At 39.7% G+C, this 22,585-nt stretch overlaps 1 protein-coding gene across 1 annotated transcript; it reads left to right on the forward strand.

Annotated features, from left to right (window-relative positions):
- Nucleotides 1–600: 600 nt before the first annotated feature.
- Nucleotides 601–7,771, forward strand: LOC133266820 (cytochrome P450 7A1). The gene is made up of 6 exons (XM_061448429.1): nt 601–1,144; nt 2,428–2,668; nt 3,302–3,915; nt 5,014–5,141; nt 6,034–6,209; nt 6,822–7,771. The coding sequence occupies exons 1-6, from the start codon at nt 933–935 to the stop codon at nt 7,119–7,121; spliced, it is 1,671 nt and encodes a 556-aa protein (XP_061304413.1). The 5' UTR covers nt 601–932; the 3' UTR covers nt 7,122–7,771.
- Nucleotides 7,772–22,585: the final 14,814 nt, after the last annotated feature.

Below are 22,585 nucleotides of genomic sequence, written 5' to 3' on the forward strand. Positions count from 1 at the left end.
CTGTCTTCCTTGGTTTGAAGCCAGGACAATATTCCCATCTGCCAGATTTGCAGCTCGGAACCTTCAGTGTAGTGTTCAATTTTGACAGCAAACAGGACCAAGTCATTACTGTTTTATCACACAGCTGTAGGGATACCAGCAAGTACTTATACAAAAGTAAGCCTACAAAAGTGAGCCTGAAAAAGTGACTAAACCCCTTGGAAACATATTAGGCCTTGAATGACTAATGAGGGATCATTATCTGCTGCCTGTGCTAAAGGCAAGGCAGAGTTTGAACTCTCACTAGTCAGAAACAGAGAGGGAAAAAGATTTAATGGGAAAATAAAAGGTGATTCAAGGACGATGAAAAAAAAAACCAACCCAACCAAACAAACCCACAAACAAAACCAAACCAAGCAAGCAAAACAAAGTAAAAGAAATAGGACTGTCTCATCCTGCTTTCTTCTCTCTCACCCTGCATTATATAAAGCCCATTTTGCCCATCTCTGAAGCCATTCCTTTGGCCACAGCTGAACCCCTGCCACTCCCTCTTGCTGTGGCATTCCAGAACCAGGGTAGTCAGTCCACTAAAAGGAGGGGATGAGGGGAGCAGGCTGGCAGCTGAAGGATAACCTGAACCCAGCCTTTTAGCCCAATCTGACTCCTCTGGACACCTGTCAGTAACCATTTCGTATATTGCTAAACTTGAACTATAAACTGCAATTGGTAAATCTGCAGAGCAAATCAAAACACACCTGACAGACCTTCAAATTATCAACTATTACAGCTGTTTGATTACTTTGGAACTGCTACTGATATGTGACATTAGCTCAAGGCCATGTCTGCAACTGTCTCCATCAAACCAGTGGAGCTCTCCGCAGAAAAATGTCAGAACAGAGACGAAACAGGCTCTCTCCAGAAATGGTTAATCAATAGCTTGCTAGGTTGATTGAATGCCATTCGATACAGCAGTGCACCTACAGTATATAAATCATGGCCTGTCTTCTGTATCATTCTCAGTCACCACTCCTGCCATACCGGTAGTTACCAATTTTCCACTTGGAAGTTTTTGGGCATTAACAGAAATGTTCATAGCATCATGGGTCTGGGGAACAGTGCTAATACTCTGCTGTGGGTTTTTGTTTCTTCTAGGGAGGAGGAGGAGGTAAGAAATATCTTTGTAAATGCATCTCAGAGTACCTGGCCTTTGTTTCTGTCAGATATACTTTGTACATTTGTTTGGTCTTCTGAGAGATTTATGTTATAATAGGATTTTTGTGTATGGTCTTTTTAATAATAGTGAGTTAATGCCTAGACATAGCTGTAAATACAAATCTATGCATAAATGAGGTAATTAAAATATGAATGTGCATGTCCCAATTTCCTAAAGCACTGGGCTGTACTTTTGCATGCACTGTAATCATAGATAATATCCACTTATATATACTTATAGTGTAATACCTACTTACCAACATTTTCATATCATCAGCCTATCATACCTAGTAACACAGTTTAATAAAGGTAATATTTATGTACCTTACTATGTCGAATATATATTCCTTAAAAGCATTGATCCTGCTGGCACATTTGCATAAGGAGCAAGTAATTTGCTTAACTGTTGTGTTTTCATACTTTTCAGCAGTTATTTTCTTGTTTTACTTTAAAAAGTTTAATAAAAAAAAGATGAAAATAGTTGAATGCAGATAATAAACAGTAAATTCAGATAATAAATATAAGAACTTTACTGGTAAAGCTAAAGTAGTATCTGAAAGTTATTTTAGCAGCTATGGCATCCTAATGCAGGAAAGTAGTTTTCTAACTCTATAAAATATATCATTGGAGCATATGCTTCACTCTAAACATATGTTTCACTTAATGACACTTTGCCAGAAGGACTTCCTCTTATGCTTACTGAAGATCATGGCAAAATCCCCACTGTTTTCAGCAAGATCTGATCCAAATGGTATATGCCAGTAACAATCTTTCTATACGACAAGGCTGTTCCCTTTGGTATTCAAATTGAATTGTGGATGCCATTGCCCAAAAATATATGAGACAATATTAGTGGGGTGCATTATTCATTTATGGAACAATTTCATAACTGTGCATGTTAGCTAATGGCAACAATTCTGCATTTAAACATGTGAAAAATATATTCCTGATCTAGGGAAAAGAAGATGACATAATCAAGCTGTGGTTTATTATGTTTATTATAATAAAGGCTGTTAAGGTTATTCTACCATAAAGTTATTCTACCATAGACCTAACAAAAGGCTTAGTCCTTGAAGGGGAGAAAAATTATTTGTCAGTATACTATTTGTTTGGGGAAAAGTGGGGTGTAGCATGTTTTCCACATCAAAAATTACCTCAGTATTTTGCTTACCTGGTAGCCCTTTAGAAGAGCTCTTTATACATACTTATAGATTCAGCTTTGTTTGTGTTTTGTAGGCGACAAGGTGAACCACCACTTGAAAATGGGTTCCTTCCATACCTGGGCTGTGCCTTGCAGTTTGGTGCCAATCCCCTTGAATTCCTCAGAGAAAAGCAGAAGAAGCATGGCCACATTTTCACTTGCCAAGTAGCAGGGAAATACATCCATTTCCTCACCGACCCATTTTCATACCATGCATTGATCCGCCAGGGAAAACACTTGGACTGGAAAAAGTTCCATTTTGCTACTTCTGCCAAGGTACCCCTTTAAAAATGCTTTTTATATCTAAAATGCAAAGTATCTGTTGGTAGGACAGACATACCCAGTCAATCCTGATAGCATAACTGTGCCTTTAAAATAGAATCGTTTTCACATTATTGCACTTCTATTGTTTTAAAACATCCGGGTCTTTTTTTCCCTTTCCTTAATGGAAATGAAATATGCAGTGATTTAGATTGTCCAAGAATGACATTGTTTAAACGTGAAGTATCCCAAATTGCTAAAGCAGAAATACAATTAACACCATCTTCAAAATGATAATGTAGCTTCCTGAAGCTGATACTTTCCTCAGGGGGTTCTCACTACTATGGAAGAGTCAGACCTAAGGCCTTAAAAAATGATGCAACACAATAGCAGCTCAGTCAAACTCTTCCTGAAGTAAGCAGAAAGGCTCCTGTTGATGTCACTGGGATCTGTTTGTAAGCATCTATGGAAATATATTTTCATTTGCCTACTTCACTGCTTTCACTGAGAGAGTATCAGCTCTAGTATTAATAGCCCTTATTATACTTCCCTCTAGTAAGCTATAATATGTTGTCTTTCATTTCTGATAGACTTTATCATCAAGGTTATGATAGGCCTTATTTATCATGTATATTTCTTTTGCGACAGGCTTTTGGGCATGGTAGCATTGACCCAGCAGAAGGAAACACCACTGAAAATTTTCACCAGACTTTCATTAGAACCCTTCAAGGTAATGCCTTAGATGCCCTCATTGAAGCAATGATGGAAAACCTACAATACGCAATGCTGCAGTCAAGAACATCTAAGCTTCAGTCTAATACCTGGGTGACAGAAGGACTTTATGCATTCTGTTGCCAGGTAATGTTTGAGTCTGGCTTTTTAACACTTTTTGGTAAAGAATTTAATTTAAATAATGACAAAAATCTATCATCAAAGCAAGAAAATGAGAGAGCTCATATCCTAAATGCCCTCGAAAACTTCAAGGAATTTGATAGGATCTTTCCAGCCCTTGTGGCAGGGCTGCCTATCCACCTCTTCAAGAGTGCCCATAGCGCACGTGAGAAGCTGGGAGAGGCACTCCTCCATGAGAACCTCCTGAAGAGGAATAACCTCTCTGAGCTTGTCACCCTCCGCATGTTCCTGAATGACACTCTGTCAACTTTCGATGACATGGAAAAAGCGAAGACCCATGTGGCAGTGCTCTGGGCCTCTCAAGCGAACACCATTCCTGCCACGTTTTGGAGCTTGTTCTATCTCCTTAAGTAAGTCTTCTGTAGAAGTGTTTAAAAAAACCCAACAAACACTCCAGGGCAATGCTACACTTTGCCAAGAAAGCTTTGGAGTAAATCTGTATGATATGATATTAAAAGTGCTGGTTGCAGTCAGAACATTAATTGTATGGAAGGCTCCCAGTATAACTGGACAATTTTAGACCATCTCATTAGAGCTGGCAAAATGAGCTGTAACTTTATTATTGTTTTCACAGATACTTAGTAGAAAATAGTTTTTACATTGATAGATCCTGTTGATGCTGCAGTGTAGACTTGTTGAGCTTCTTACTCATGAAAGGATGCACAGTTCAGATAATACTATTAAATGTCCGTCTTAGAGTGGGTCTCTGTGCAGTATAATCCACCTCAGCATAACTAACTCTTAAGTACGTATCTAAATTGCTAACGTTGTTATTTAGCCAGTGGCTTGCACCCTTGTAGCGACCTGCCTGTGCTAATATCTGAGGTTCTCTAGTATTTTGCACTCCAAGAATCCATTGGATTTAGGTCTATCTGGCCTTGGAGTCTTTTAAAAGCCTGTTTTATTGTGCATTCATCAGGATTGTTAGTTCACCATAGCTCATATATTCTGTGTCTGTAAGAAACTCTGGACAGTGAAAGATACTGTGTGGACTTTTCTTATTAGGAAGTTTCCTTTCAGCTAGACAGAATACTGCCATCATGTCCTGGACATCATTCAGGATAAGTGATGTTATGAAACTGATCTATTATCCTGTTCCTAAACTTTCTACCCACAATGGGGCTATTTCCTAATCTACAACTGATTGCTTTTTTTCTTATGCTTGGTGTTGCTTTTTAGTAATATTACTGTTTATTACCTGTTGCGCACCTCAGTTCTGTCCCACTTACCATTGGCGACAGAATCAAATACTTGAGGTTCTTTTCCTTTTTCTGAAGCTATCATACCTTTGCCGAGACATGAAAAAGTGTAATTGCAGCATTTTGCTGCAATATTTTAATTTTAAAAGGTACTAAAGTTTAGTCAGGAAAAAAGTTAATGGCAACAGCCCCTTTTTAAAGCATCCTTAAGTGTAAAATTATGCTATAGTTCTGCTGGTTTTGTCTTAGGAACCCAGAGGCAATGACAGCTGCTACCAAGGAAGTGCAAAGTGTTTTGGAAAGTGACGGAGAGATCAGCTCCAATGGCAAACACATTTCCTTAAACCGAAAACAACTGGATAATATGCCAGTACTAGGTATGATTATTTTATGCAGGAGTATCAGAAATGGCACCACAATTGTCAGAGTCTTCTATTTATTACCATAGAAATGCTTGCTATGGAATTACTATGGAATTAGCTAACAAACACTAGGGAAAAATCCCTGTATGTACAAAATCAGTCTTCCCAATGTCCCAGGTGGTACCGACAGTATCAAAATTCACGTGAATAGCACTTTTTCTTGGTAATGGCATGTCTAAATACTGCTGTACTGCTGCATAATACAGTATTGGAGACCCCATGATAATTCAAAAACATGGGGTTTTTATAATGACTATAGATCAAATAAAAGTGTGTTACCAAATTTTATATCCCTGTTCTTATGATGTGAAGCAGAATATTCCAATAACTTTTATTTCTTCTTATTTCAAATTATAGGCATATTTTTCAAAAGTGTCCAAGTTACAGAGAGTTTTGAAAATGACACCTTTTAACTACTGTTGCTTTAAAAAAAAAAAAATTTTTATTATATTAAAAATGAAGCAAACCCCCCACAAGTTACTTTTTCTGAGCACTGGTTTCCATGCATCACCTTTTAAAGTTTCAGAAAATCCTGATCACTGCAATATTGTTTTTCTCATTCCGTTTCCAGTATTGAGTGGTTTGTTCTCTATCTCAAGTGAAAATGTGTCTCACTTTCAAGTATTCTGTTACATCAACTATAAGTCCTCGGTGTTATCTGCAGAAGCAATAATAATGCTAAAAAGAAATGAGAAAGATACCTTCTTAAGCATTAGAAAGTTATGGTTAAAATATTTCTTCTATTAAATGCAGGGTTTGATCATGACTCTGAAATATTTCAAAATGCAGGACCTCCCCCAGGGACATACTATGTCCATAGTAATCATTCCTTTTCTGCTCCTCACAGACAGCATCATCAAAGAGGCAATGAGGCTATCGAGTGCCTCCATGACGTTCCGAGTTGCCAAGGAGGATTTCACTTTGCACTTAGAGAATGATTTTTACAACATTCGCAGGGATGATATTGTAGCTCTTTATCCTCAACTGTTGCATTTTGATCCAGAAATATATGCTGATCCCTTGGTAAGTATTTATCAAAGTGCTTTAAGCTCTGAACTCTAGCAGAAGCTAATATTCCTCTTAAATAGAGCATTTGTCAGGGGTGCCCCATGGCTGTTTTGCTGTTGAACTCCAGTTGTTCTTATGCCTGGATATGTAATGATAAACAAGAAAGAGAATAAAGTTGGTGCAAGCACTATATGCAAAATATATTTTCGTGTAACCAGAATGCATGCTGCCAGCCCTGGATAGCCCTGTACTGACTGCCTTCCTTGGTGAGGAAAAATCACCATTGTGGGGGTTTGAGGGAGGACAAGGATAAGGATAAGATTTTCCCAGAGTCACAGAATGAGAAATCTTTCAGTTCTGCTGCATGAACAAGAATGGAGGTTACAACTTTAAGACGGTCATAAAAGAAAAGGAGAGTTTCCAGCAAAGAACCTGGGATCATGTCCCACATACCAGAACTTCTCAGGGACTATCTTCTCCAAAACACCACCATGGGGCTGGGTGCTACTATAATATGCTTACTGCTAGAGGCATTTCTTTCCCAGCCTGCATTTTATGTCCTAATGGAATTATCTCTCTTTGAAGGTATTCAAATATCAATTAACTCTTTTGCGGGTTTAATTACAGACATTCAAATACGATCGCTTTCTGAATGAGAATGGAAAAGAAAAGACTGACTTCTACCACAGTGGTCGCAAACTGAAGTATTACTATATGCCATTTGGGACTGGCACAGCAAAATGCCCTGGCAGGATATTTGCTGTCCATGAAATTAAACAGTTTCTGGCTTTGATTTTTTCATATCTTGAGATAGAACTTGCGGACAATGATGTGCAATGCCCTTCTTTAGATCAATCCCGTGCAGGGCTGGGTATTTTGCAACCACTCAATGATGTTAACTTCAGGTATAGACTGAAATGCCTATGAATATATATATTATACGTGTAAACTATGTACTATATAAATGCACTATATAACATATACTACATGTATATTTTATGTATATATGCAAATAAAACATTGCAAGTCTTGGGGGAAAATCTGTATGAAGGTAATTCGTCTAATGGAAAATGCATAATATATACCATTATGGTACCAGCATGCAAGGGGTTTAATGCACTGTGTTGATGCATATGTCTCCCCTTTTACCGACCATTTTGAAATGCAAGTTAAGATTTGAATTGTGTGCGTGTGCAGTAGTTCCTTTTCTTTTTTTCTGTCAGCAAATACTTTCCCAGAGGTGGTGAGAATTTCATCAGGTAATTCAAAATAATTACCAAAATTCAACTACAGTTAAAACTTACTCTTTCTTATAAGTGACATGTTGGAGGTAGTGGTTCTCCCTGCAGGTGAAATAAAGTTTTTTGTTGTATACAAAGGCAGATTCATAGTGGGGAGGGGAGAGTTTCCTGGGGAAGTGCCTTTATGGTTTTATGAAAACCTAGAAAAAGACTTGAAGAAAACATACAAAATTATTCACGTTCTAGTGGAACTGCAAACTTGTATTATATTCATTGTAATATACTTCTTTTCAGAAAGTTGAAACTGTATTAAAATAAAAGATACTGGCTGAACCAAATGCATCTCTAGACTGTTTGTCATTTTAATGTTGTAACATTGTCAAAGATTTATGTACTCATCCAAAGCCCCCTAACTCAGCTTTAGACTAGCCAGCTCAAATGCCAATATGGGGATAAAAAGTCACCACGGGTTTTGCACTATTATCTGACCTCCGTATTTCCATCAGCCTCCATTGGTCACACTCCTTATGTTTTCCTAGTCTAATTCCATTAGAGTTATCATGGGTAGTATGCCCACACATTTCATTTTTAGTGGTGGCATCTCTGTAAGAGCAATTGCTCCAGGGATAATATAATTTGGTTCTCTGTAACATCACTGTCCTTTCTTGCTCCAAATGAGGGATGTATGCCACAGAGGTCCATTCTTTAATGAAACATCTTCAGGCTAAAAGAGAGAGTTTTCTTCTCATCTGCCAATGAAAAAATCAAATGGACTTGAAATATTGTTGTTATCCTATTTTTATTCCTAAGGACTTATGGTCCGACCTTTTGTCCTTGACTCACAAGTAAGCTTCATCACGGAAGGTAAGACACAGGACTATTAGATACTTTCAAATTTCACATTCTGGCTACACATCCAGTCTAGCTGACAGAGCTTTTCTTAAACATGGAATTTTGGATTGAGTCCTAGAACTGCTTTGAATTATGTATGTGTCTCTTCTCACTATTCAGTGTGATAAGTACTCAAGGGTAAATAAAAGGATTCAGTAGTGTGTGATTATTTATTGCCTGTGTTGTCTTTGTAATTTTATTTAATCTTTTTTTCATTTTCAAAGGAGAACAGAGAACACCAATTTGCTACTATTTGCAATATGTATAATATTAAACTATAACATATAATGCAGGTAGGTTTGAATTATAATTGTGGTTCTCTTGGTGAGGGAAGTATCCACTCTTTAGGTACAGCTTGTTTTCATACCTCTGTCAACTATATTTTGGTATTATTTATATGCATTTATAAATAGCACATTCAATGCAAGCTAGCACTGACTTAGAGAACACCTGAAAACCATAATTACATGTCCCTCGGCACATAGAATCAGAATCATAGAATAGTTAGGGTTGGAAAGGACCTTAAGATCATCTAGTTCCAACCTCCCTGCCGTGGGCAGGGACACCTCACACTAAACTGTCTCACCCAAGGCTTCGTCCAACCTGGCTTTGAACACTGCCAGGGATGGAGCATTCACAACCTCCCTGGGGAACCCATTCCAGTGCCTCACCCCCCTAACAGGAAAGAATTTCCTCCTTATATCCAATCTAAACTTCCCCTGTTTAAGTTTTAACCTGTTTCCCCTTGTCCTGTCTCTACAGTCCCTAATGAAGAGTCCCTCCCCAGCATCCTTATAGGCCCCCCTTCAGATACTGGAAGGCTGCTATGAGGTCATTAGAGTATCTACTCCCCCTTTCTTAAACAAATCCTTCTTAAAACACTCATTTTGGAGGGTAACAAAGCTATGCAACAATCGAAGCAAAATACTCTTCCTTGATGAAAACAACTTCAACACAGAACTGAAATAGTGTATAACAAAAGATAAGAAGAATACTGCTAAACTAATTCTGGGTTCCCTCAAAATTTAAGACTTCTTTTACATCCTCTTGTCTCCTTCAAACTGACTGCTCCAGGCTGTGGTTTAATGTCTTCTTTTGGCTTCCTTGGTCTATGAGAAATTAGAGTATTCAGTAGCTCCTAGACCTGATCTGACTTTCAGCTACCCAAGTGCAAGAAAAACATGGAAAATTGCTAGCAATTCTCCATGGATGGCTGGACCCATAACCTGTGGATCGATAGTGAGTGTATAAAACAACAGAGGCAACCAGCTCTTTCTGCCCCGTTCTGAAATTGTTTAACAAGAGGGGTATACCAGCACATCTTCAGGGAACTCTGCAGAGCAATGACACTTTTTAATGCTGAGCTAGTGTTATGCAGCTGAAAAGATCCAGTATAACCCCCTGACTACACTTCCAGTTCATGACAAAAGACATACAGATGAACAGTTTGAATGGCTTTGGATAAGGATTTCTTCTTTTTTTTTTTTTAAATTGGGCTATATACAAGCATTTTGGTTTGCTGCCATGGCTGCTACCTCAGTTAAACTCCTGTTACCAGGGCTCACACAGATGCAAGTAAGGGGAGAAAAGAGTACAAAGTCTGTGACTGCTATGCCTCAGCTAATGTTATCAAATACTTCAGCAATCAATAATCATTTGCCTTGCCAGGGTCATGGACAACCACAAGGTTGTAACAGGGCAGTTCTCTATAGTGCCTCTCCTAAGAGCAATGCTTTTCCTAAGACAGAAGACCAAAAAAAGTAAGACTAAAGACCATAAGAGCAATTATAAAAATACTGGTCAGATCCAGGTTCTTGGGAAGGCAGCCTGTGCCATGGGTTGCGTAAGTATTTCACATTACACACTTACTAGGTAGAATGTGTAAAGATACATGGGCAGTAAGGGGGCAAAAACCTCCACCCACAGGTGAGAACCCTAACCATTAAGGTTAGCTCAGGGATTCATGCCTTTTCCCAGGTATCTGTAGCTTGGATCAGAATCAACAGGACAATTTGCAAGACTCCCTGATGGTGCCCTTACAGCTAAAGTGCTCTCTTAGTTGAGAAAAGATTAACTTTTGATATGGGACTAGTAGTAGATATGGGTACCGCCTGAGGAAGATTACAAGCACATTATAGATTAGGCACACCAAGGAGTTTAAGTACTCAAGCTTTTTTGGACCCACATGAGCTCTGCTTGGGGCTATCCAGGTGCCTCTGAAAAGTGATCTTGGGATTAAGAGCAAGACACATGAGAGCAGGTGGCTCATAACCCAACAGAAGGAGGCATTTTTGCTGAGCAGATGGGATTAGGCAGTGTAAATGCTTTGCAGTTTTCTGGCTAGAAGAAATCGTTACCTCATCTTGGAGCTGTTGGAGGTGACATGATGACCTTGCTAATGAAACAAGACAGTTTATCAGAATACAGTTTTACGTGTCTGAAACCACATTGGCCATAGCTGTTGTTCACTAGCTGGGGTTCATCCACAGAGAAACTACCTCAAGAGAAGCCTTTGCTGGTTGTTAAAGGTCACGTAGAACTACCCCAGGCAGAGTCATCTGCCTCCATCAGGCTGCTCCATTCAACTGCTTGACAGGCTGAAGCTAAAACAGTCCTACCTGAATGTTAAAAGGAAGTTGCCATTGCACTATGTGGGGACTTGATCTTCAAGGCTTGCTTTGGGGAGCTACCCAGTGGCAGAAGGAGAGGACCTCCTGGTCTGTGGATTCTGATGGGCTGAGATCCAAAGCTGTGTGCAAAGCATGGCTCTTCTCAGTCAAAACTGCAGCACTTCCGGGCTCCAACAGAAGAAAAACTGTAGGCTCCTAGCAGCAGAGCTGCCACTAGTTCAGGCAGCCACTCTTCAGATTGTCAGCAGTGGGTTTGTGACTGCAGGTTTGAGCAAAAATTTTCAGCCCCTACCTGAACTTCTTGAACAGTTTTTGTATTTTACTGTAGAAATATCAGGGTGAACTGGTGCAAGACCTTTCAGACAAGTTTCTGAAAGGAAAAGAAGAAGTAAAGAGGAAGGAAAAAGAAGAAAAGTCATGGGATATTTTTTTTCTGAAAGCATGAAATAAATTTTAGTGTTAACTGTAGCTCAGTTGTCAATGGAGTGCTTCAAAAGATATTATTCATGGTCTTGGTGTAAATGGATAGCTGTAGCAGCATAAATAGGAATTTACCACTTATGAACTGCACAGAGTGCTACAGTCTCATGTCAGCAGCCTGAAGATAGGGCCAAAATCTGTTCTCATCTACACCACCATAAAGTCAACACAGTTAAACAGCACAGTTAAACAGAGGGGGTTTGATCATAACTGTGCCTACATTCTGTCCCTTGTCAGCTAGCTGCATACAGTAGATTTGGTGGTAAAAGCAATCATTGCCTTATAATAACCTTAGAATTAAACAATAAAAAGGTTGCATACTGCTAAGTGGACTGCTGTCAATGTAAATACCCACCTTGCTAACTGTTGTTGACTTTGTTTTTTGCCAAGAAAAACAACTCTGGAACACACTTCAAATGATCTCCAGTGGTCCATGTGTCATGAGAGGAGTGAGAGGTCACTTCAGAGCAATGCACTGAAGAACCACAGATTTTAAAATTAAAAGTTCATTTTACATAACTCCCCAATAATAAGATCCTGCAGACACTACTTACCTTGCTGAAGATGAAAGAAACTTCTGAAAGCCACCTCATCAGATAGCAGCATTCTGTAGAGGGTTTGAAAGATTAAAACACCTTGACTGACTGAATCACTCCTGAGAGCTCTTCAGTGTGAGGAGCCATGAGATCATTTCTTAGTGACATTTGTGTAATAGCCAGTTGGAAAGGGTTTAAATGTCTCACTGTCTCCAGTAGCTGCAGACTTGAGACACAGAAATACCCACAAGGACATCATTAAAGACCACAGAATGGAGAAGGTCAGACGGAGGTCCACTTCACCCAGGAGTATGGCAAGAGGTCCGCTTTGTTGAGGAGTAAAGCAAGCATGAGTGGAGCTTCCTCGGGACTTCTGTAAGTCACCTGAGTAATGCAAGTGCCCCCAGAGGTGATCAACCTATACATGCTCGGCATTTTTCAAGAAACAACTGGTTTTCTGTCAGGTTCTTCAGGGCTTTGGGAGGCCTCTGTCCTGGCTTTAGCTGCTGGTGAATACCCTGTGTGAAGCACTTGCTGGTTGGAGTGCAAGGCCCAATCCTTGCACCCTTGTGATGTACCCGAGCCAGCTGGGCCGCAGCCAGTCTCACCTTTTGCTCAGCTTATAGAGAGATCAGTGCCAGCTCCCCTGCTCCTTCTCAGCCATGCTCTGCACAGACATCTGGCCTATATCACATGGAGCGCCTCAAAGGTAAATCAGAGCCTGCAAGAGGACTGTGGACAAACATTTGGTGCCTATGAAAGCTCTGTCACTCCCACTATGAGCTTGTATGGCTGCCTTGAAGCACAGGATGAGGGACATTGGCCAAAGAGTCGCATCAGCGGGCGAGAGAACTGGGCCTTCCTGAACTGTGGTGACCTCAGCTTTGCTCCCTTTAATGGTAATTGCTCCTTACACTGAGGGAAAGACTTCCTATCTATCTGCTTTATGGGATATTTAATCTCGACTGCTCTGCCCAAGAAAGTGAAGCCTCAGGAAAGGCAAAGAGTCAAGGGGGAGCTTTCTAAAAATAAATCTTCCACATTGAATGGCCTCATTTCATGGCTATTTTATTTCCTAGATGTAAGAATTTGGAACAAGGAATAATATCCTTATGAGGATTAAAAGCTGATGTGAAAAAATGACAGGGGAAACTGTTAATGGTGCAAGCAAGAGTCAATTATATGAGTTCTGTTAACTGTGCCTTAAACTCTTGGTACATTAGCTTCTTACAGATAACATTTAGACACAGCAAACCTGTGTAAACAGACCAAAACAAATATCCATTGAAGTTGCGTGTCTCGAATTAGAGAGATTCACCTGTGCCTGTAAAGAGACTACAGTCAAAGGACTTTTCCTGAAATTTGGTGATATGAGAAAGCATTAGGAATTCTGCAGAATCTGCAGAAACCATAGCCACATGCTATGGGTGCAAAATACACATACACAGAGATACGCTACATTGCAGAGCTATCTGCATATGCTGACATTAGGTTCCTAGAGGAGGCATTGCAATGCCAGAAGGTAGACAACTGGTTACAGTTCAGAAGACCCAAGCTAACTGCTGAGGCTCCTGCACAGGCAGAGGCAAGGGCTGAAGGGAGAGCCTCATCTTGCCCCACGAGTAGCTTCTAGAGGAGGACAAGGAATGAACGAGGCAGTGTTGCCAGCACATGCTAGCTAGCGGTCTGAAAGACCAACAGGTTGGTTAATGTCAAGTTTATCTCTGACATTAAAGCATCTTGATCTGGTCAGATCTAAACCATGAGAACTAGACAGTTAGTACCAGGTGACACTTATGTGAGGATCAAGCTATGAAGCTCCTTGAAAGTGGAAAAAGAGCAGTTTATCTTTGGTGCTATAAAGGATGCAGGAGAAGAAGGCAAGGGAGGAGGAATCCCAGTATAGACAAACAGCCTTTGCACCAAAAGTACTAATGGATGTAGCAGGATAGGACAGCACTGCAAAATTGCTAAAGTGCAAGAAGGGAGCATTTGGATGACTGTTTTGTTAGGAAAATGGCTAGGGAAAGAGTGACAAACAGGGTGACTCTCAGGAGATACAATAGGATGGAGTCACAAGGACAGGAGGAGAGCCCAGTAAGAATGCTGGTTTAGTGGAAACCATGAACCTCAGTTTCCAGAGTAGACCTCAGACAGACCATATTCCAAACAGTTAGTGCTGTAAAAAAAAATACAGCAGACTGAATCCAAATGCATGTTCTTATACAAATATTTGCTACCACTCTGATCAAAGCTATTAGGTGATAATGTTTAGCCTTGGAAACTGGCCTTGAACAGCTCCTATTAAGGTGTTCCACTACTACAGCTATTGCTAAAGATCGGTACACCAAACTGCACCATCGAGCAACCTTGAACCTTTGTGCAGAAGACTACCAGTAAACCATTGTCCTGGGTTCAGATGTAACAGATATTTTTCTCCCTCTTAGTAGCTGGTGCAGTGCTGTGTTTCAGCTTCAGTCTGAGAACAACGCTGGTAACACACCGATGTTTTAGTTGTTGCTAGGTAATGCTTACTCTGGTCAAGGACTTTTCAGTGTCTCATGGTCTGCCAGTGAGGTGGGGAACAAGAACCTGTGAGGGAGTAGAGACAGGACACCTGACCCAAAAGGGGTATTCTGTACCACAGCACATCATGCCCAGTATACAAACTGCACCGGCATCATAGAACCATTATTACAACTTCCATACTGTCAAAAACATGCTGAGCAACAAGAAGTAACTGAGGAAATACAGAATTTTCACTGCCTGCTATACTTATCTAGGGGATAATTTTAATTTTTTTGAGGCAGGTGTTTTTCTAAGTTAACAGCCTTTACTTCAAGTCCTTAGCTTCAGGGTAATGAAGAGTTTTGTAATTAATATATGATAAGCATACAAGGAAGAGGCAAAACTTCGGTGTCACATATATAGATGAAAATAATTTATAGTATGAAAAATAAAATACTAAATTGTGCTACCAAAGGAAAGAGGAAAATACAATTAAAAAATGTTTGAAGTCTCATTTGAGAATGATAGAGTGAGAGTCAGCCCACAGATGAAGAAACCTATCTGTATCATGTCCATACATGAACTAGGTTTCCAAACTCCCCATATAGCCAGCAGAGATGTGGTCAGCACATGCAGACAGCTGAACACTAGCAGCTGCCAAACTATGCTTGACTACTTTAGGGTAAACCAAATAAATCTCTAAACTGAAATGATGTCACTAACGAGAGGGTTGACCCATTTGTTCTCACACAGGTATCTAGAGCCATTTGAAATGCCCCGTGTTATCCCACATAATGCACCTTCATACGTGCATGTAAGTCCTGTAAGTCAAGTGTCAAATCTGTTGACTTCATGATGTCTTCAGAGACCAAAACGCTTCTGGGATCTGATTGTGGGATAGCAGCCTGATCAAGCCCTAAACTTTCACCATATAGGATGGGAGCTGGGCACCTTGCTCATATGCAAATGCATACAGGTATATACCTACATTTAAGTGTCTTACTATTTGAACTGAACCCATTGCCAACTGTATCCTGGGCTGCATCAAAAGAAGTGTGACCAGCAGGTCAAAGGAGGTGATGCTGCCCCTCTACTCTGCTCTTGTGAGACCTCACCTGGAGTATTGTGTGCAGTTCTGGTGTCCTCAACATAAAAAAGACATGGAACTGTTGTGACAAGTGCAGAGGAGGGCCAACTGTTGTGACAAGTGCAAGGATGATCAGGGGACTGGAGCATCTACCGTATGAAGATAGGCTGAGAAAGTTGGGGCTGTTCAGCCTGGAGAAGAGAAGGCTGCGTGGAGACCTCATAGCAGCCTTCCAGTATCTGAAGCGGGCCTATAGGGATGCTGGGGAGGGACTTTTCATAGAGACTGTAGTGATAGGACAAGGGGTAACAGGTTAAAACTTAAACAGAGGAAGTTTAGATTGGATATAAGGAGGAAAATTCTTTCCTGTTAGGGTGGTGAGGCACTGGAATGGGTTGCCCAGGGAGGTTGTGCATGCTCCATCCCTGGCAGTGTTCAAGGCCAGGTTGGATGAAGCCTTGGGTGATATGGTTTAGTGTGAGGTGTCCCTGCCCACGGCAGGGAGGTTGGAACTAGATGATCTTAAGGTCCTTTCCAACCCTAATTATTCTATGATTCTATGATTCTAAGACTTTCAAGGACTGTCAAAAAAATTCTGGCTTTGAATTCAGTTTTGGTCATCAGCTTTTCAAACAAATTTTAATTTCTACAGAACAATAGCTATGAATCATATAAAATAATAAACCTGTCCTGAAGACTTTTGCTCTCAATTACAGTCTGAAATGGGAGACAGATGGTGTTCTTGGTTTAGGCATCATACCATGTAATTTATGCATAAGCTAAGGGAGTCAAGATTGCACAGATCTGGAAAAACACTTTGGCCAACAACTTTTGTGGAAAAAAATGCAAATTGTAGTAAATTGAAACAGTTTTATGGTGTGTGCATTTCCTGAATCACTGAGATTAGAAATAAGCAGATTAATTCTTTCTTTTTGTTGTATTCAAAATGACAGATTTTTGTTTCCTTCCCATTTAAAAAGCTCTTTTATTTTAAAATTATTTCAAGTTAAAGGATTAAAAGATGGAAAGCATAGCACTTTGTTTCATCTGATCTGTACTGGCTGTCACAATGTTTTGGTTTGCTGAAGATCCTGACACATTTTACTTAGGTCAGATCTGCTAAATGGCTATCATCCAACTCTTTCTGAATTTAATGATTTTCATAGCTTCCTAGTAACTAGAACTGCTTTTTCCATTTTAACTATAGACTTGTTAACTTTCTCCTACCATGCATTCATATATTTAAATCTATGTAGACTCAGATAGCATTTTATTTTGAAAACGTTTTTGAGCCACTTCTCTGGAGTTCTTACACAGTGAACGTTCCCCAAGACACTTGGCATCGGTTTGCTTTCAGTCTCATCAACATCAGCAGGAACTTAATCTAAAACTTCCACCACAGGAAGAGAAACCAGCATGTACTGCTCTTGAAAGCCTCCTCTATAACTTTTATTATAATGGCAGGAAGTGCCTTTGTCTGTTTCTATTAACTTGAAGTCACGGAAGAGATGCAGTGGGGCAGAGACCAAGAATGTGTTTCTATCCATTGCTGCATGCGCAACTATGGATCCATACAAAAGACAGAGATGCTCCTGTCTGCTGACACTAAATTCTGTTATGCAGTGTCTCATGACTATCACAGCCGTAATGTTCAAACCAGTGGGTGAGATGCATGTTGCACAACCCTTCTACAGTGAATGTTCAGGTGAGCAGGCTCATGCTTTCAGTGCAAATCTTACCTTCATGCAGATTAAAAGCTTTTATTCTGACCAGGTCTGAGAAACATCCAAACATCAACACCTTCAGAGCAGTGACAATGGAGAAGCAACACAAAAGAAATTTAATACGAAAAATTTAGCTTAGCTATGGCAAAAAAAAGGAATTTAAAAGAGTGTAGAAAGCAGAATCCATTAGTGATTTTTGCATCAAATGTGACAACCTTCCACTACTGAGTTGAGGAAAAGTTCTTTTCCTTTCATCCACTTCAATATGGTGAGGCACTGGTGAGGCAATTGGTGAGGCACTGGAATGGGTTGCCCAGGGAGGTTGTGAATGCTCCCTCCCTGGCAGTGTTCAAGGCCAGGTTGGACGAGGCCTTGGGTGATATGATTTAGCGTTAGGTGTCCCTGCCCATGGCAGGGGGGTTGGAACTAGATGATGATCTTAAGGTCCTTTCCAACCCTAACGATTCTATGATTCTATGATAATATGTCTTCCAAATGATTTCTTAGATATGCACAAGAACCTGTCTTTCAGAAAGAAGGTGAATCTTTGGGATACCAACACTTATGATCTATCATCAAGAAGGTAATTTTTCAGCATCAAATAAACTGCTACATGATTGGCCTAATTAACCACCCAAGCAACTCATGACTCAAGCAGCAGCATTAGCTGCAGAAGACCAAATAAAATGGATGAGGTGTAACATAAGAGATGAGATCCTGAGAGTACAGAATGAAAATATGTTGTCAGAAGACCACCTCAGTTTCAGTGGGAGATGCTCAAGTAGGCAACAATAAAAACAAAAGCATGACATTAATGACAGACAGGCAGCCACCTGCATGGGAAATGTAGACCACAAGCTCTGCGGGTGCAATGACAGCTGGAGTGAGAAGGCAGCATCTTTGGTGCTTGCATCTGTTGAAACCTTTCTAGAAGAAATACCTGGTAGAGATTACAATCATAGAGATCACAATCTGTTCCCCCCTCAGAATGACAAAATAAAGAAAAAAGAAAAATATCTATCCCTAATGATTTGCTGTGACCAACTTGCATCGTGTTTATAATCAACTGCTCTGTGTAGGGGCGAACCAGAAAGGAAAACTGGGCTCTACTGATATTAGCAGCTGCATATCAATTGCTTAACTGTCAAGTCCGGCCTACAGCTATGAAATATATTCAAGCCTTCTCTTTAAAGCCTAACACTTTTCTTTTGTTAAAAAGCACAAGTTACTGGCAGAATCTCCATGGACTGAACAAACAATAATAGAGTTCATTCTTGAAGATTAGTCTCATTTCATCAGACCAGCAGCTTTGGAATCCCTGCTTGGTTTCATCTGTAAAACCCCAATCCAAAGAAGTTTTTCCTATCTGATAGTACCGTTTAAGATTTTTTTTTATCCTGTCTTGCAGGAATTAAAATACCCTTATAACTGTAGACAAGCTCTCTATAATGCTACTGCTACTACACAAAATGTTCTGAATGTATTAAAAAATACATATTATTGACTATCACGTTGTTACTCTACAGAAAAGAGACTGGCTTATTCATCTAAGAGCAGACTTTAGGTTATCATCAAAATGTTTCCTACATAGTAAATATATCTCATTATTGTAGCAGCATTTTAACAACTACTCAGTTATTGTGCTTGTGCATAGACAGCAGCACATCTGAGCCTGCACGTGCTACTATTCTAAGAAAGTTAATAAAATTACATGTGTGTTTGTTGGTGGCCTTGGCCATGAGTAAAGGCTATTTGGAAATCACTAACTGCAGGTCACCTCTACCTTCTCTGCTTGCGCAGTTGATTGGGTAATAAAGCCTATACAGACAACAAAGGCAAACAGACCTTGCCAGGCTGACATGTTCTGACTTTTTATGGGCTCAGTAAACTGCCACTGCAAAAGAGAAAGAGAAAAAAAAAGTATTTTTCTCTTCCATACATTTTTTCCTCATCAAAACTACAGATTATGTCCACCAATGCATCAACTTGGAGATCCATGGGACTGATACTGCAGTACCATTCAGGGCACCAGGAGCTAGAATTTGGTCACATACTAGAAACTGGAACTGGAGAAACCATTAACATAGTCATTACACTGACTTCTTATTGTTTCGATGTTTTACTGCAGTAGAGCTTGAAGTCTGCCAACTAGAACTAGGCATCCACTAATTTTACGAACTGCAGATGCACTGAGAGGCATGGAACAGGCACAAAAAACTTAGGATTTGCGCATTTAACCTAAAGCTAATTATTTTCACATGCCTATAGGCAGGCCAACAGGGTCCAGACAGTTGTTTAAGAAGACAGATATTAGGCATTGCAGGCTCAAGTCTCTGAAACAGAACTTAAAAAAGTCTTTCTGTACACATATAAGACAATGTTTAGCCGAGCAAATAACAAGTAAACACTGCTGTGTGGAAGAGGTCAGTGCAGGTTAGAGGAGAAACATGGAGAATCAAAGTTCTTCCAAAATCTTTTCCAGGTTCTAGTTTTCTCACATTTCTTTGCTAACACTGTGACCTACTCCATGTCTTCATCATATGTACAACCTAAGCTTTATTTCTTAATTTGGGCCATGAGATGCTACACAAACCTCCACAAAAATAGAGAGAACACTATTCCAAAGGCTGAGTTCTACAACAGGAATGCAAAAGCACTAGCCAAGTAAACCTCACACGTTATTGAGAGTCCTTTGGGAGGGTGTCATATAATAACAGATTTAAATGTGAAATATAAAAACACTGGAGAACTCTGCACAGTATGGAATAAACAAACTTTATTTGCTTATAAGCCAAGCAAATAATAATAATACTAATCAAATCCTGCTGTAGTGAAGTGTGGCCCTGAAGAAGGAGAGCTGCCTGTGTGAGAAAGGCACAAGGCTGGAGTCCTTTGGAAGAAATAATGTGTCAGCAACATAAACTTACCAGAAGGGATACAGGGAAGACACACAAATTTTGCTTGTATTTGTTTTGTTTGGGACACATGTCTAAAAAACAATTGAACAGAAGCAAGGCAAGTGGAATATTTCCAAGTGACATGGTGAAAAGAAAATCCAAACTAGCTTAATATCCCCAGGTTAACTGTTTAGTGTATCTGAGGGTCTCATGCTGAGGAAAGCAGATGAAGAAAACAATTGTGGATAACGGGAAGACTTAAGTCTGCCCTTTGCTATAGACTCTTGCAAACCACTGCAGTTGTCTGTAAGAACTGATATCCTGCAGGCACTATTCTACTGCACAGGAACAACCAGCAAACACAGCAACTAGTAGATAGTCAGGAATGAAGGAAAGCAGGTGTCAGGAGCTTGGAGTACCAGCTTTGATCCAGCCTCTCAAGGAACAGTGGCTACTTCAGCTGGATGTGCTACAGGTCCCCATTAAACAAGCATCCTCTCCTCCCTACATTTGCCGAGTGTGGTTGTTCTGCCTCTTAGGCACAAATTGCCCCCAGGTTTACCAGACTGACACATCCATCTGTTCCCTCTCCTCTGTTTATTTAGCTCTATTCATTTAAGTAACTGCTTCGGGGGGAAGTATAGATCATAGAGATCCAGACAGAAACCTAGAAATTGAATTGCACTGCCTTAAAGACAAAACAAAACACAACAAACAAAACAAAAACAAACAAACAAACAAAAAAACAAAACAAAAAAAACTAAACAAACAAACAAAGAAAAACAAAACCCAAGACACACAAAACAAACAAACCCCAAAATCAACTAAAAAAAAAAACCACAAAAAAAAGCCCTTTGAAACAAACCCTTTTGTTAGCAAGGAAAAATTACTCCACTAACATGAACACCTTAAATCATCACATTGCAAAGAATCTTCAGTTTTCCTTTGTCCATGTGACAGACATGGTTAATGTACAATGGGCAAGATAGAAACATTCAGGGAATCTCCCTTAGGCACATCACTAATAAGAGGGCTGAGCCCGCCATTAAGGGTTGTGAGTGATGCCAGACCTATCTGTTAAGTCTAGCTGAAACCTAGAATATTTCCAGGCCTTTGAGCTTTATCTTTGATTTTAACAAGGTTTAGCTTCTATCTTAAAACCAGGTCACAGTACAGTAAGGTCAGGAAGAGTTAATGCTCTCTCCTTGAAAGCCAATTACACAAAGCTTGTTTTTACCATTTTCACAAAGAACTAAAATCAAGTTAGAACAGACTTTCCCTTTTTGTTGGTGGGAAGATAAAACTTAAATATGCATATACATTTCAGCAATACATCTGAACTTTCCCAGTGTGGGGATTTAAGATAGGATTTAGCCCCACTTTTTAATTCTGAGCAGTTCCCTTTAAGGTCAGTTGTCTGATCTCTACTAATGAAGCATCACTTCTTTTCATACAGACCTAACCCCGGCTTACAATATTTTGCATGGTGGCCAAGGTTACCAACAGTTCCAACTGGGACCAAGATCTGTGCCTGTTTCCAGGAGAAACAGTGTTCAGGAAGACTCCTTGAAAAACAAAAAAGACTGATTAGACTATAAGAGCAGAAGAAAATAATTTAGTGAAAAACATTTTAACATAACCACTTGCCTATATCCACTTATGCTGCTTCTTCTGCTGTCAACAATTATTTTTAGACAGCTATGGAAAGTAGCACTATGTTAATAAAAACAAGCAAGAACAGCATTTTATAGTTAAAAGAGTTGAAAGCTTACATAGGACACATTCAAAATAAGTGAACTGATATTTAAAAGTTAAAATTAATAAATGGAAACAAGTATTCACATTATCAAGGTACTCATTCATGGACAAACAGTGGCAGCACTATTCTCCATTCAGAGCCAAACTCTTCTCTATTCAAAGTTTCTCAGTTTCTTTTAGCAAGAACTGGCTTTCTGAGAAAAGAATAATTCAAATGCAAGTAGAAATAAATACCTTATCTAAATTACTCTCTATTAACTGCAAACTTTCAAAAAAAAAAACAACCCAACACACTTGCATTTTCATATTCAGGCAGAGATTTTTATTTGTAAAATCTAATTTAAAATGGATTAACTACATTGGCACAGAACACTTTAAGGGCATTTACATTGTGAACATCCAATTAATGATGATTTCACTTATAAAAGGTGGAAGCAAGGACAGGAGGCCTGGGAAGAATACAGGGATGTTGTCCGGGAAGCTAGGGACCAGGTTAGGAAGCTAAGGCCCAGTTACACTAAAACTCGGCTAGGGAAGTTAAAGATAACAGGAAGGGATTCTATAGGTACATTGCAAATACAAGACAGACAAGGGAAAACCCGGGCCCTCCTGGAAGCCATCAGGAGAACTGGCTGCCCT

Source organism: Pezoporus flaviventris, unplaced genomic scaffold (assembly GCF_033815535.1).
Source record: "Pezoporus flaviventris isolate CSIRO_AGI_PZ_B2104156 unplaced genomic scaffold, CSIRO_AGI_Pfla_v1 ptg000007l, whole genome shotgun sequence".
Lineage (NCBI taxonomy): Eukaryota > Metazoa > Chordata > Aves > Psittaciformes > Psittacidae > Pezoporus > Pezoporus flaviventris.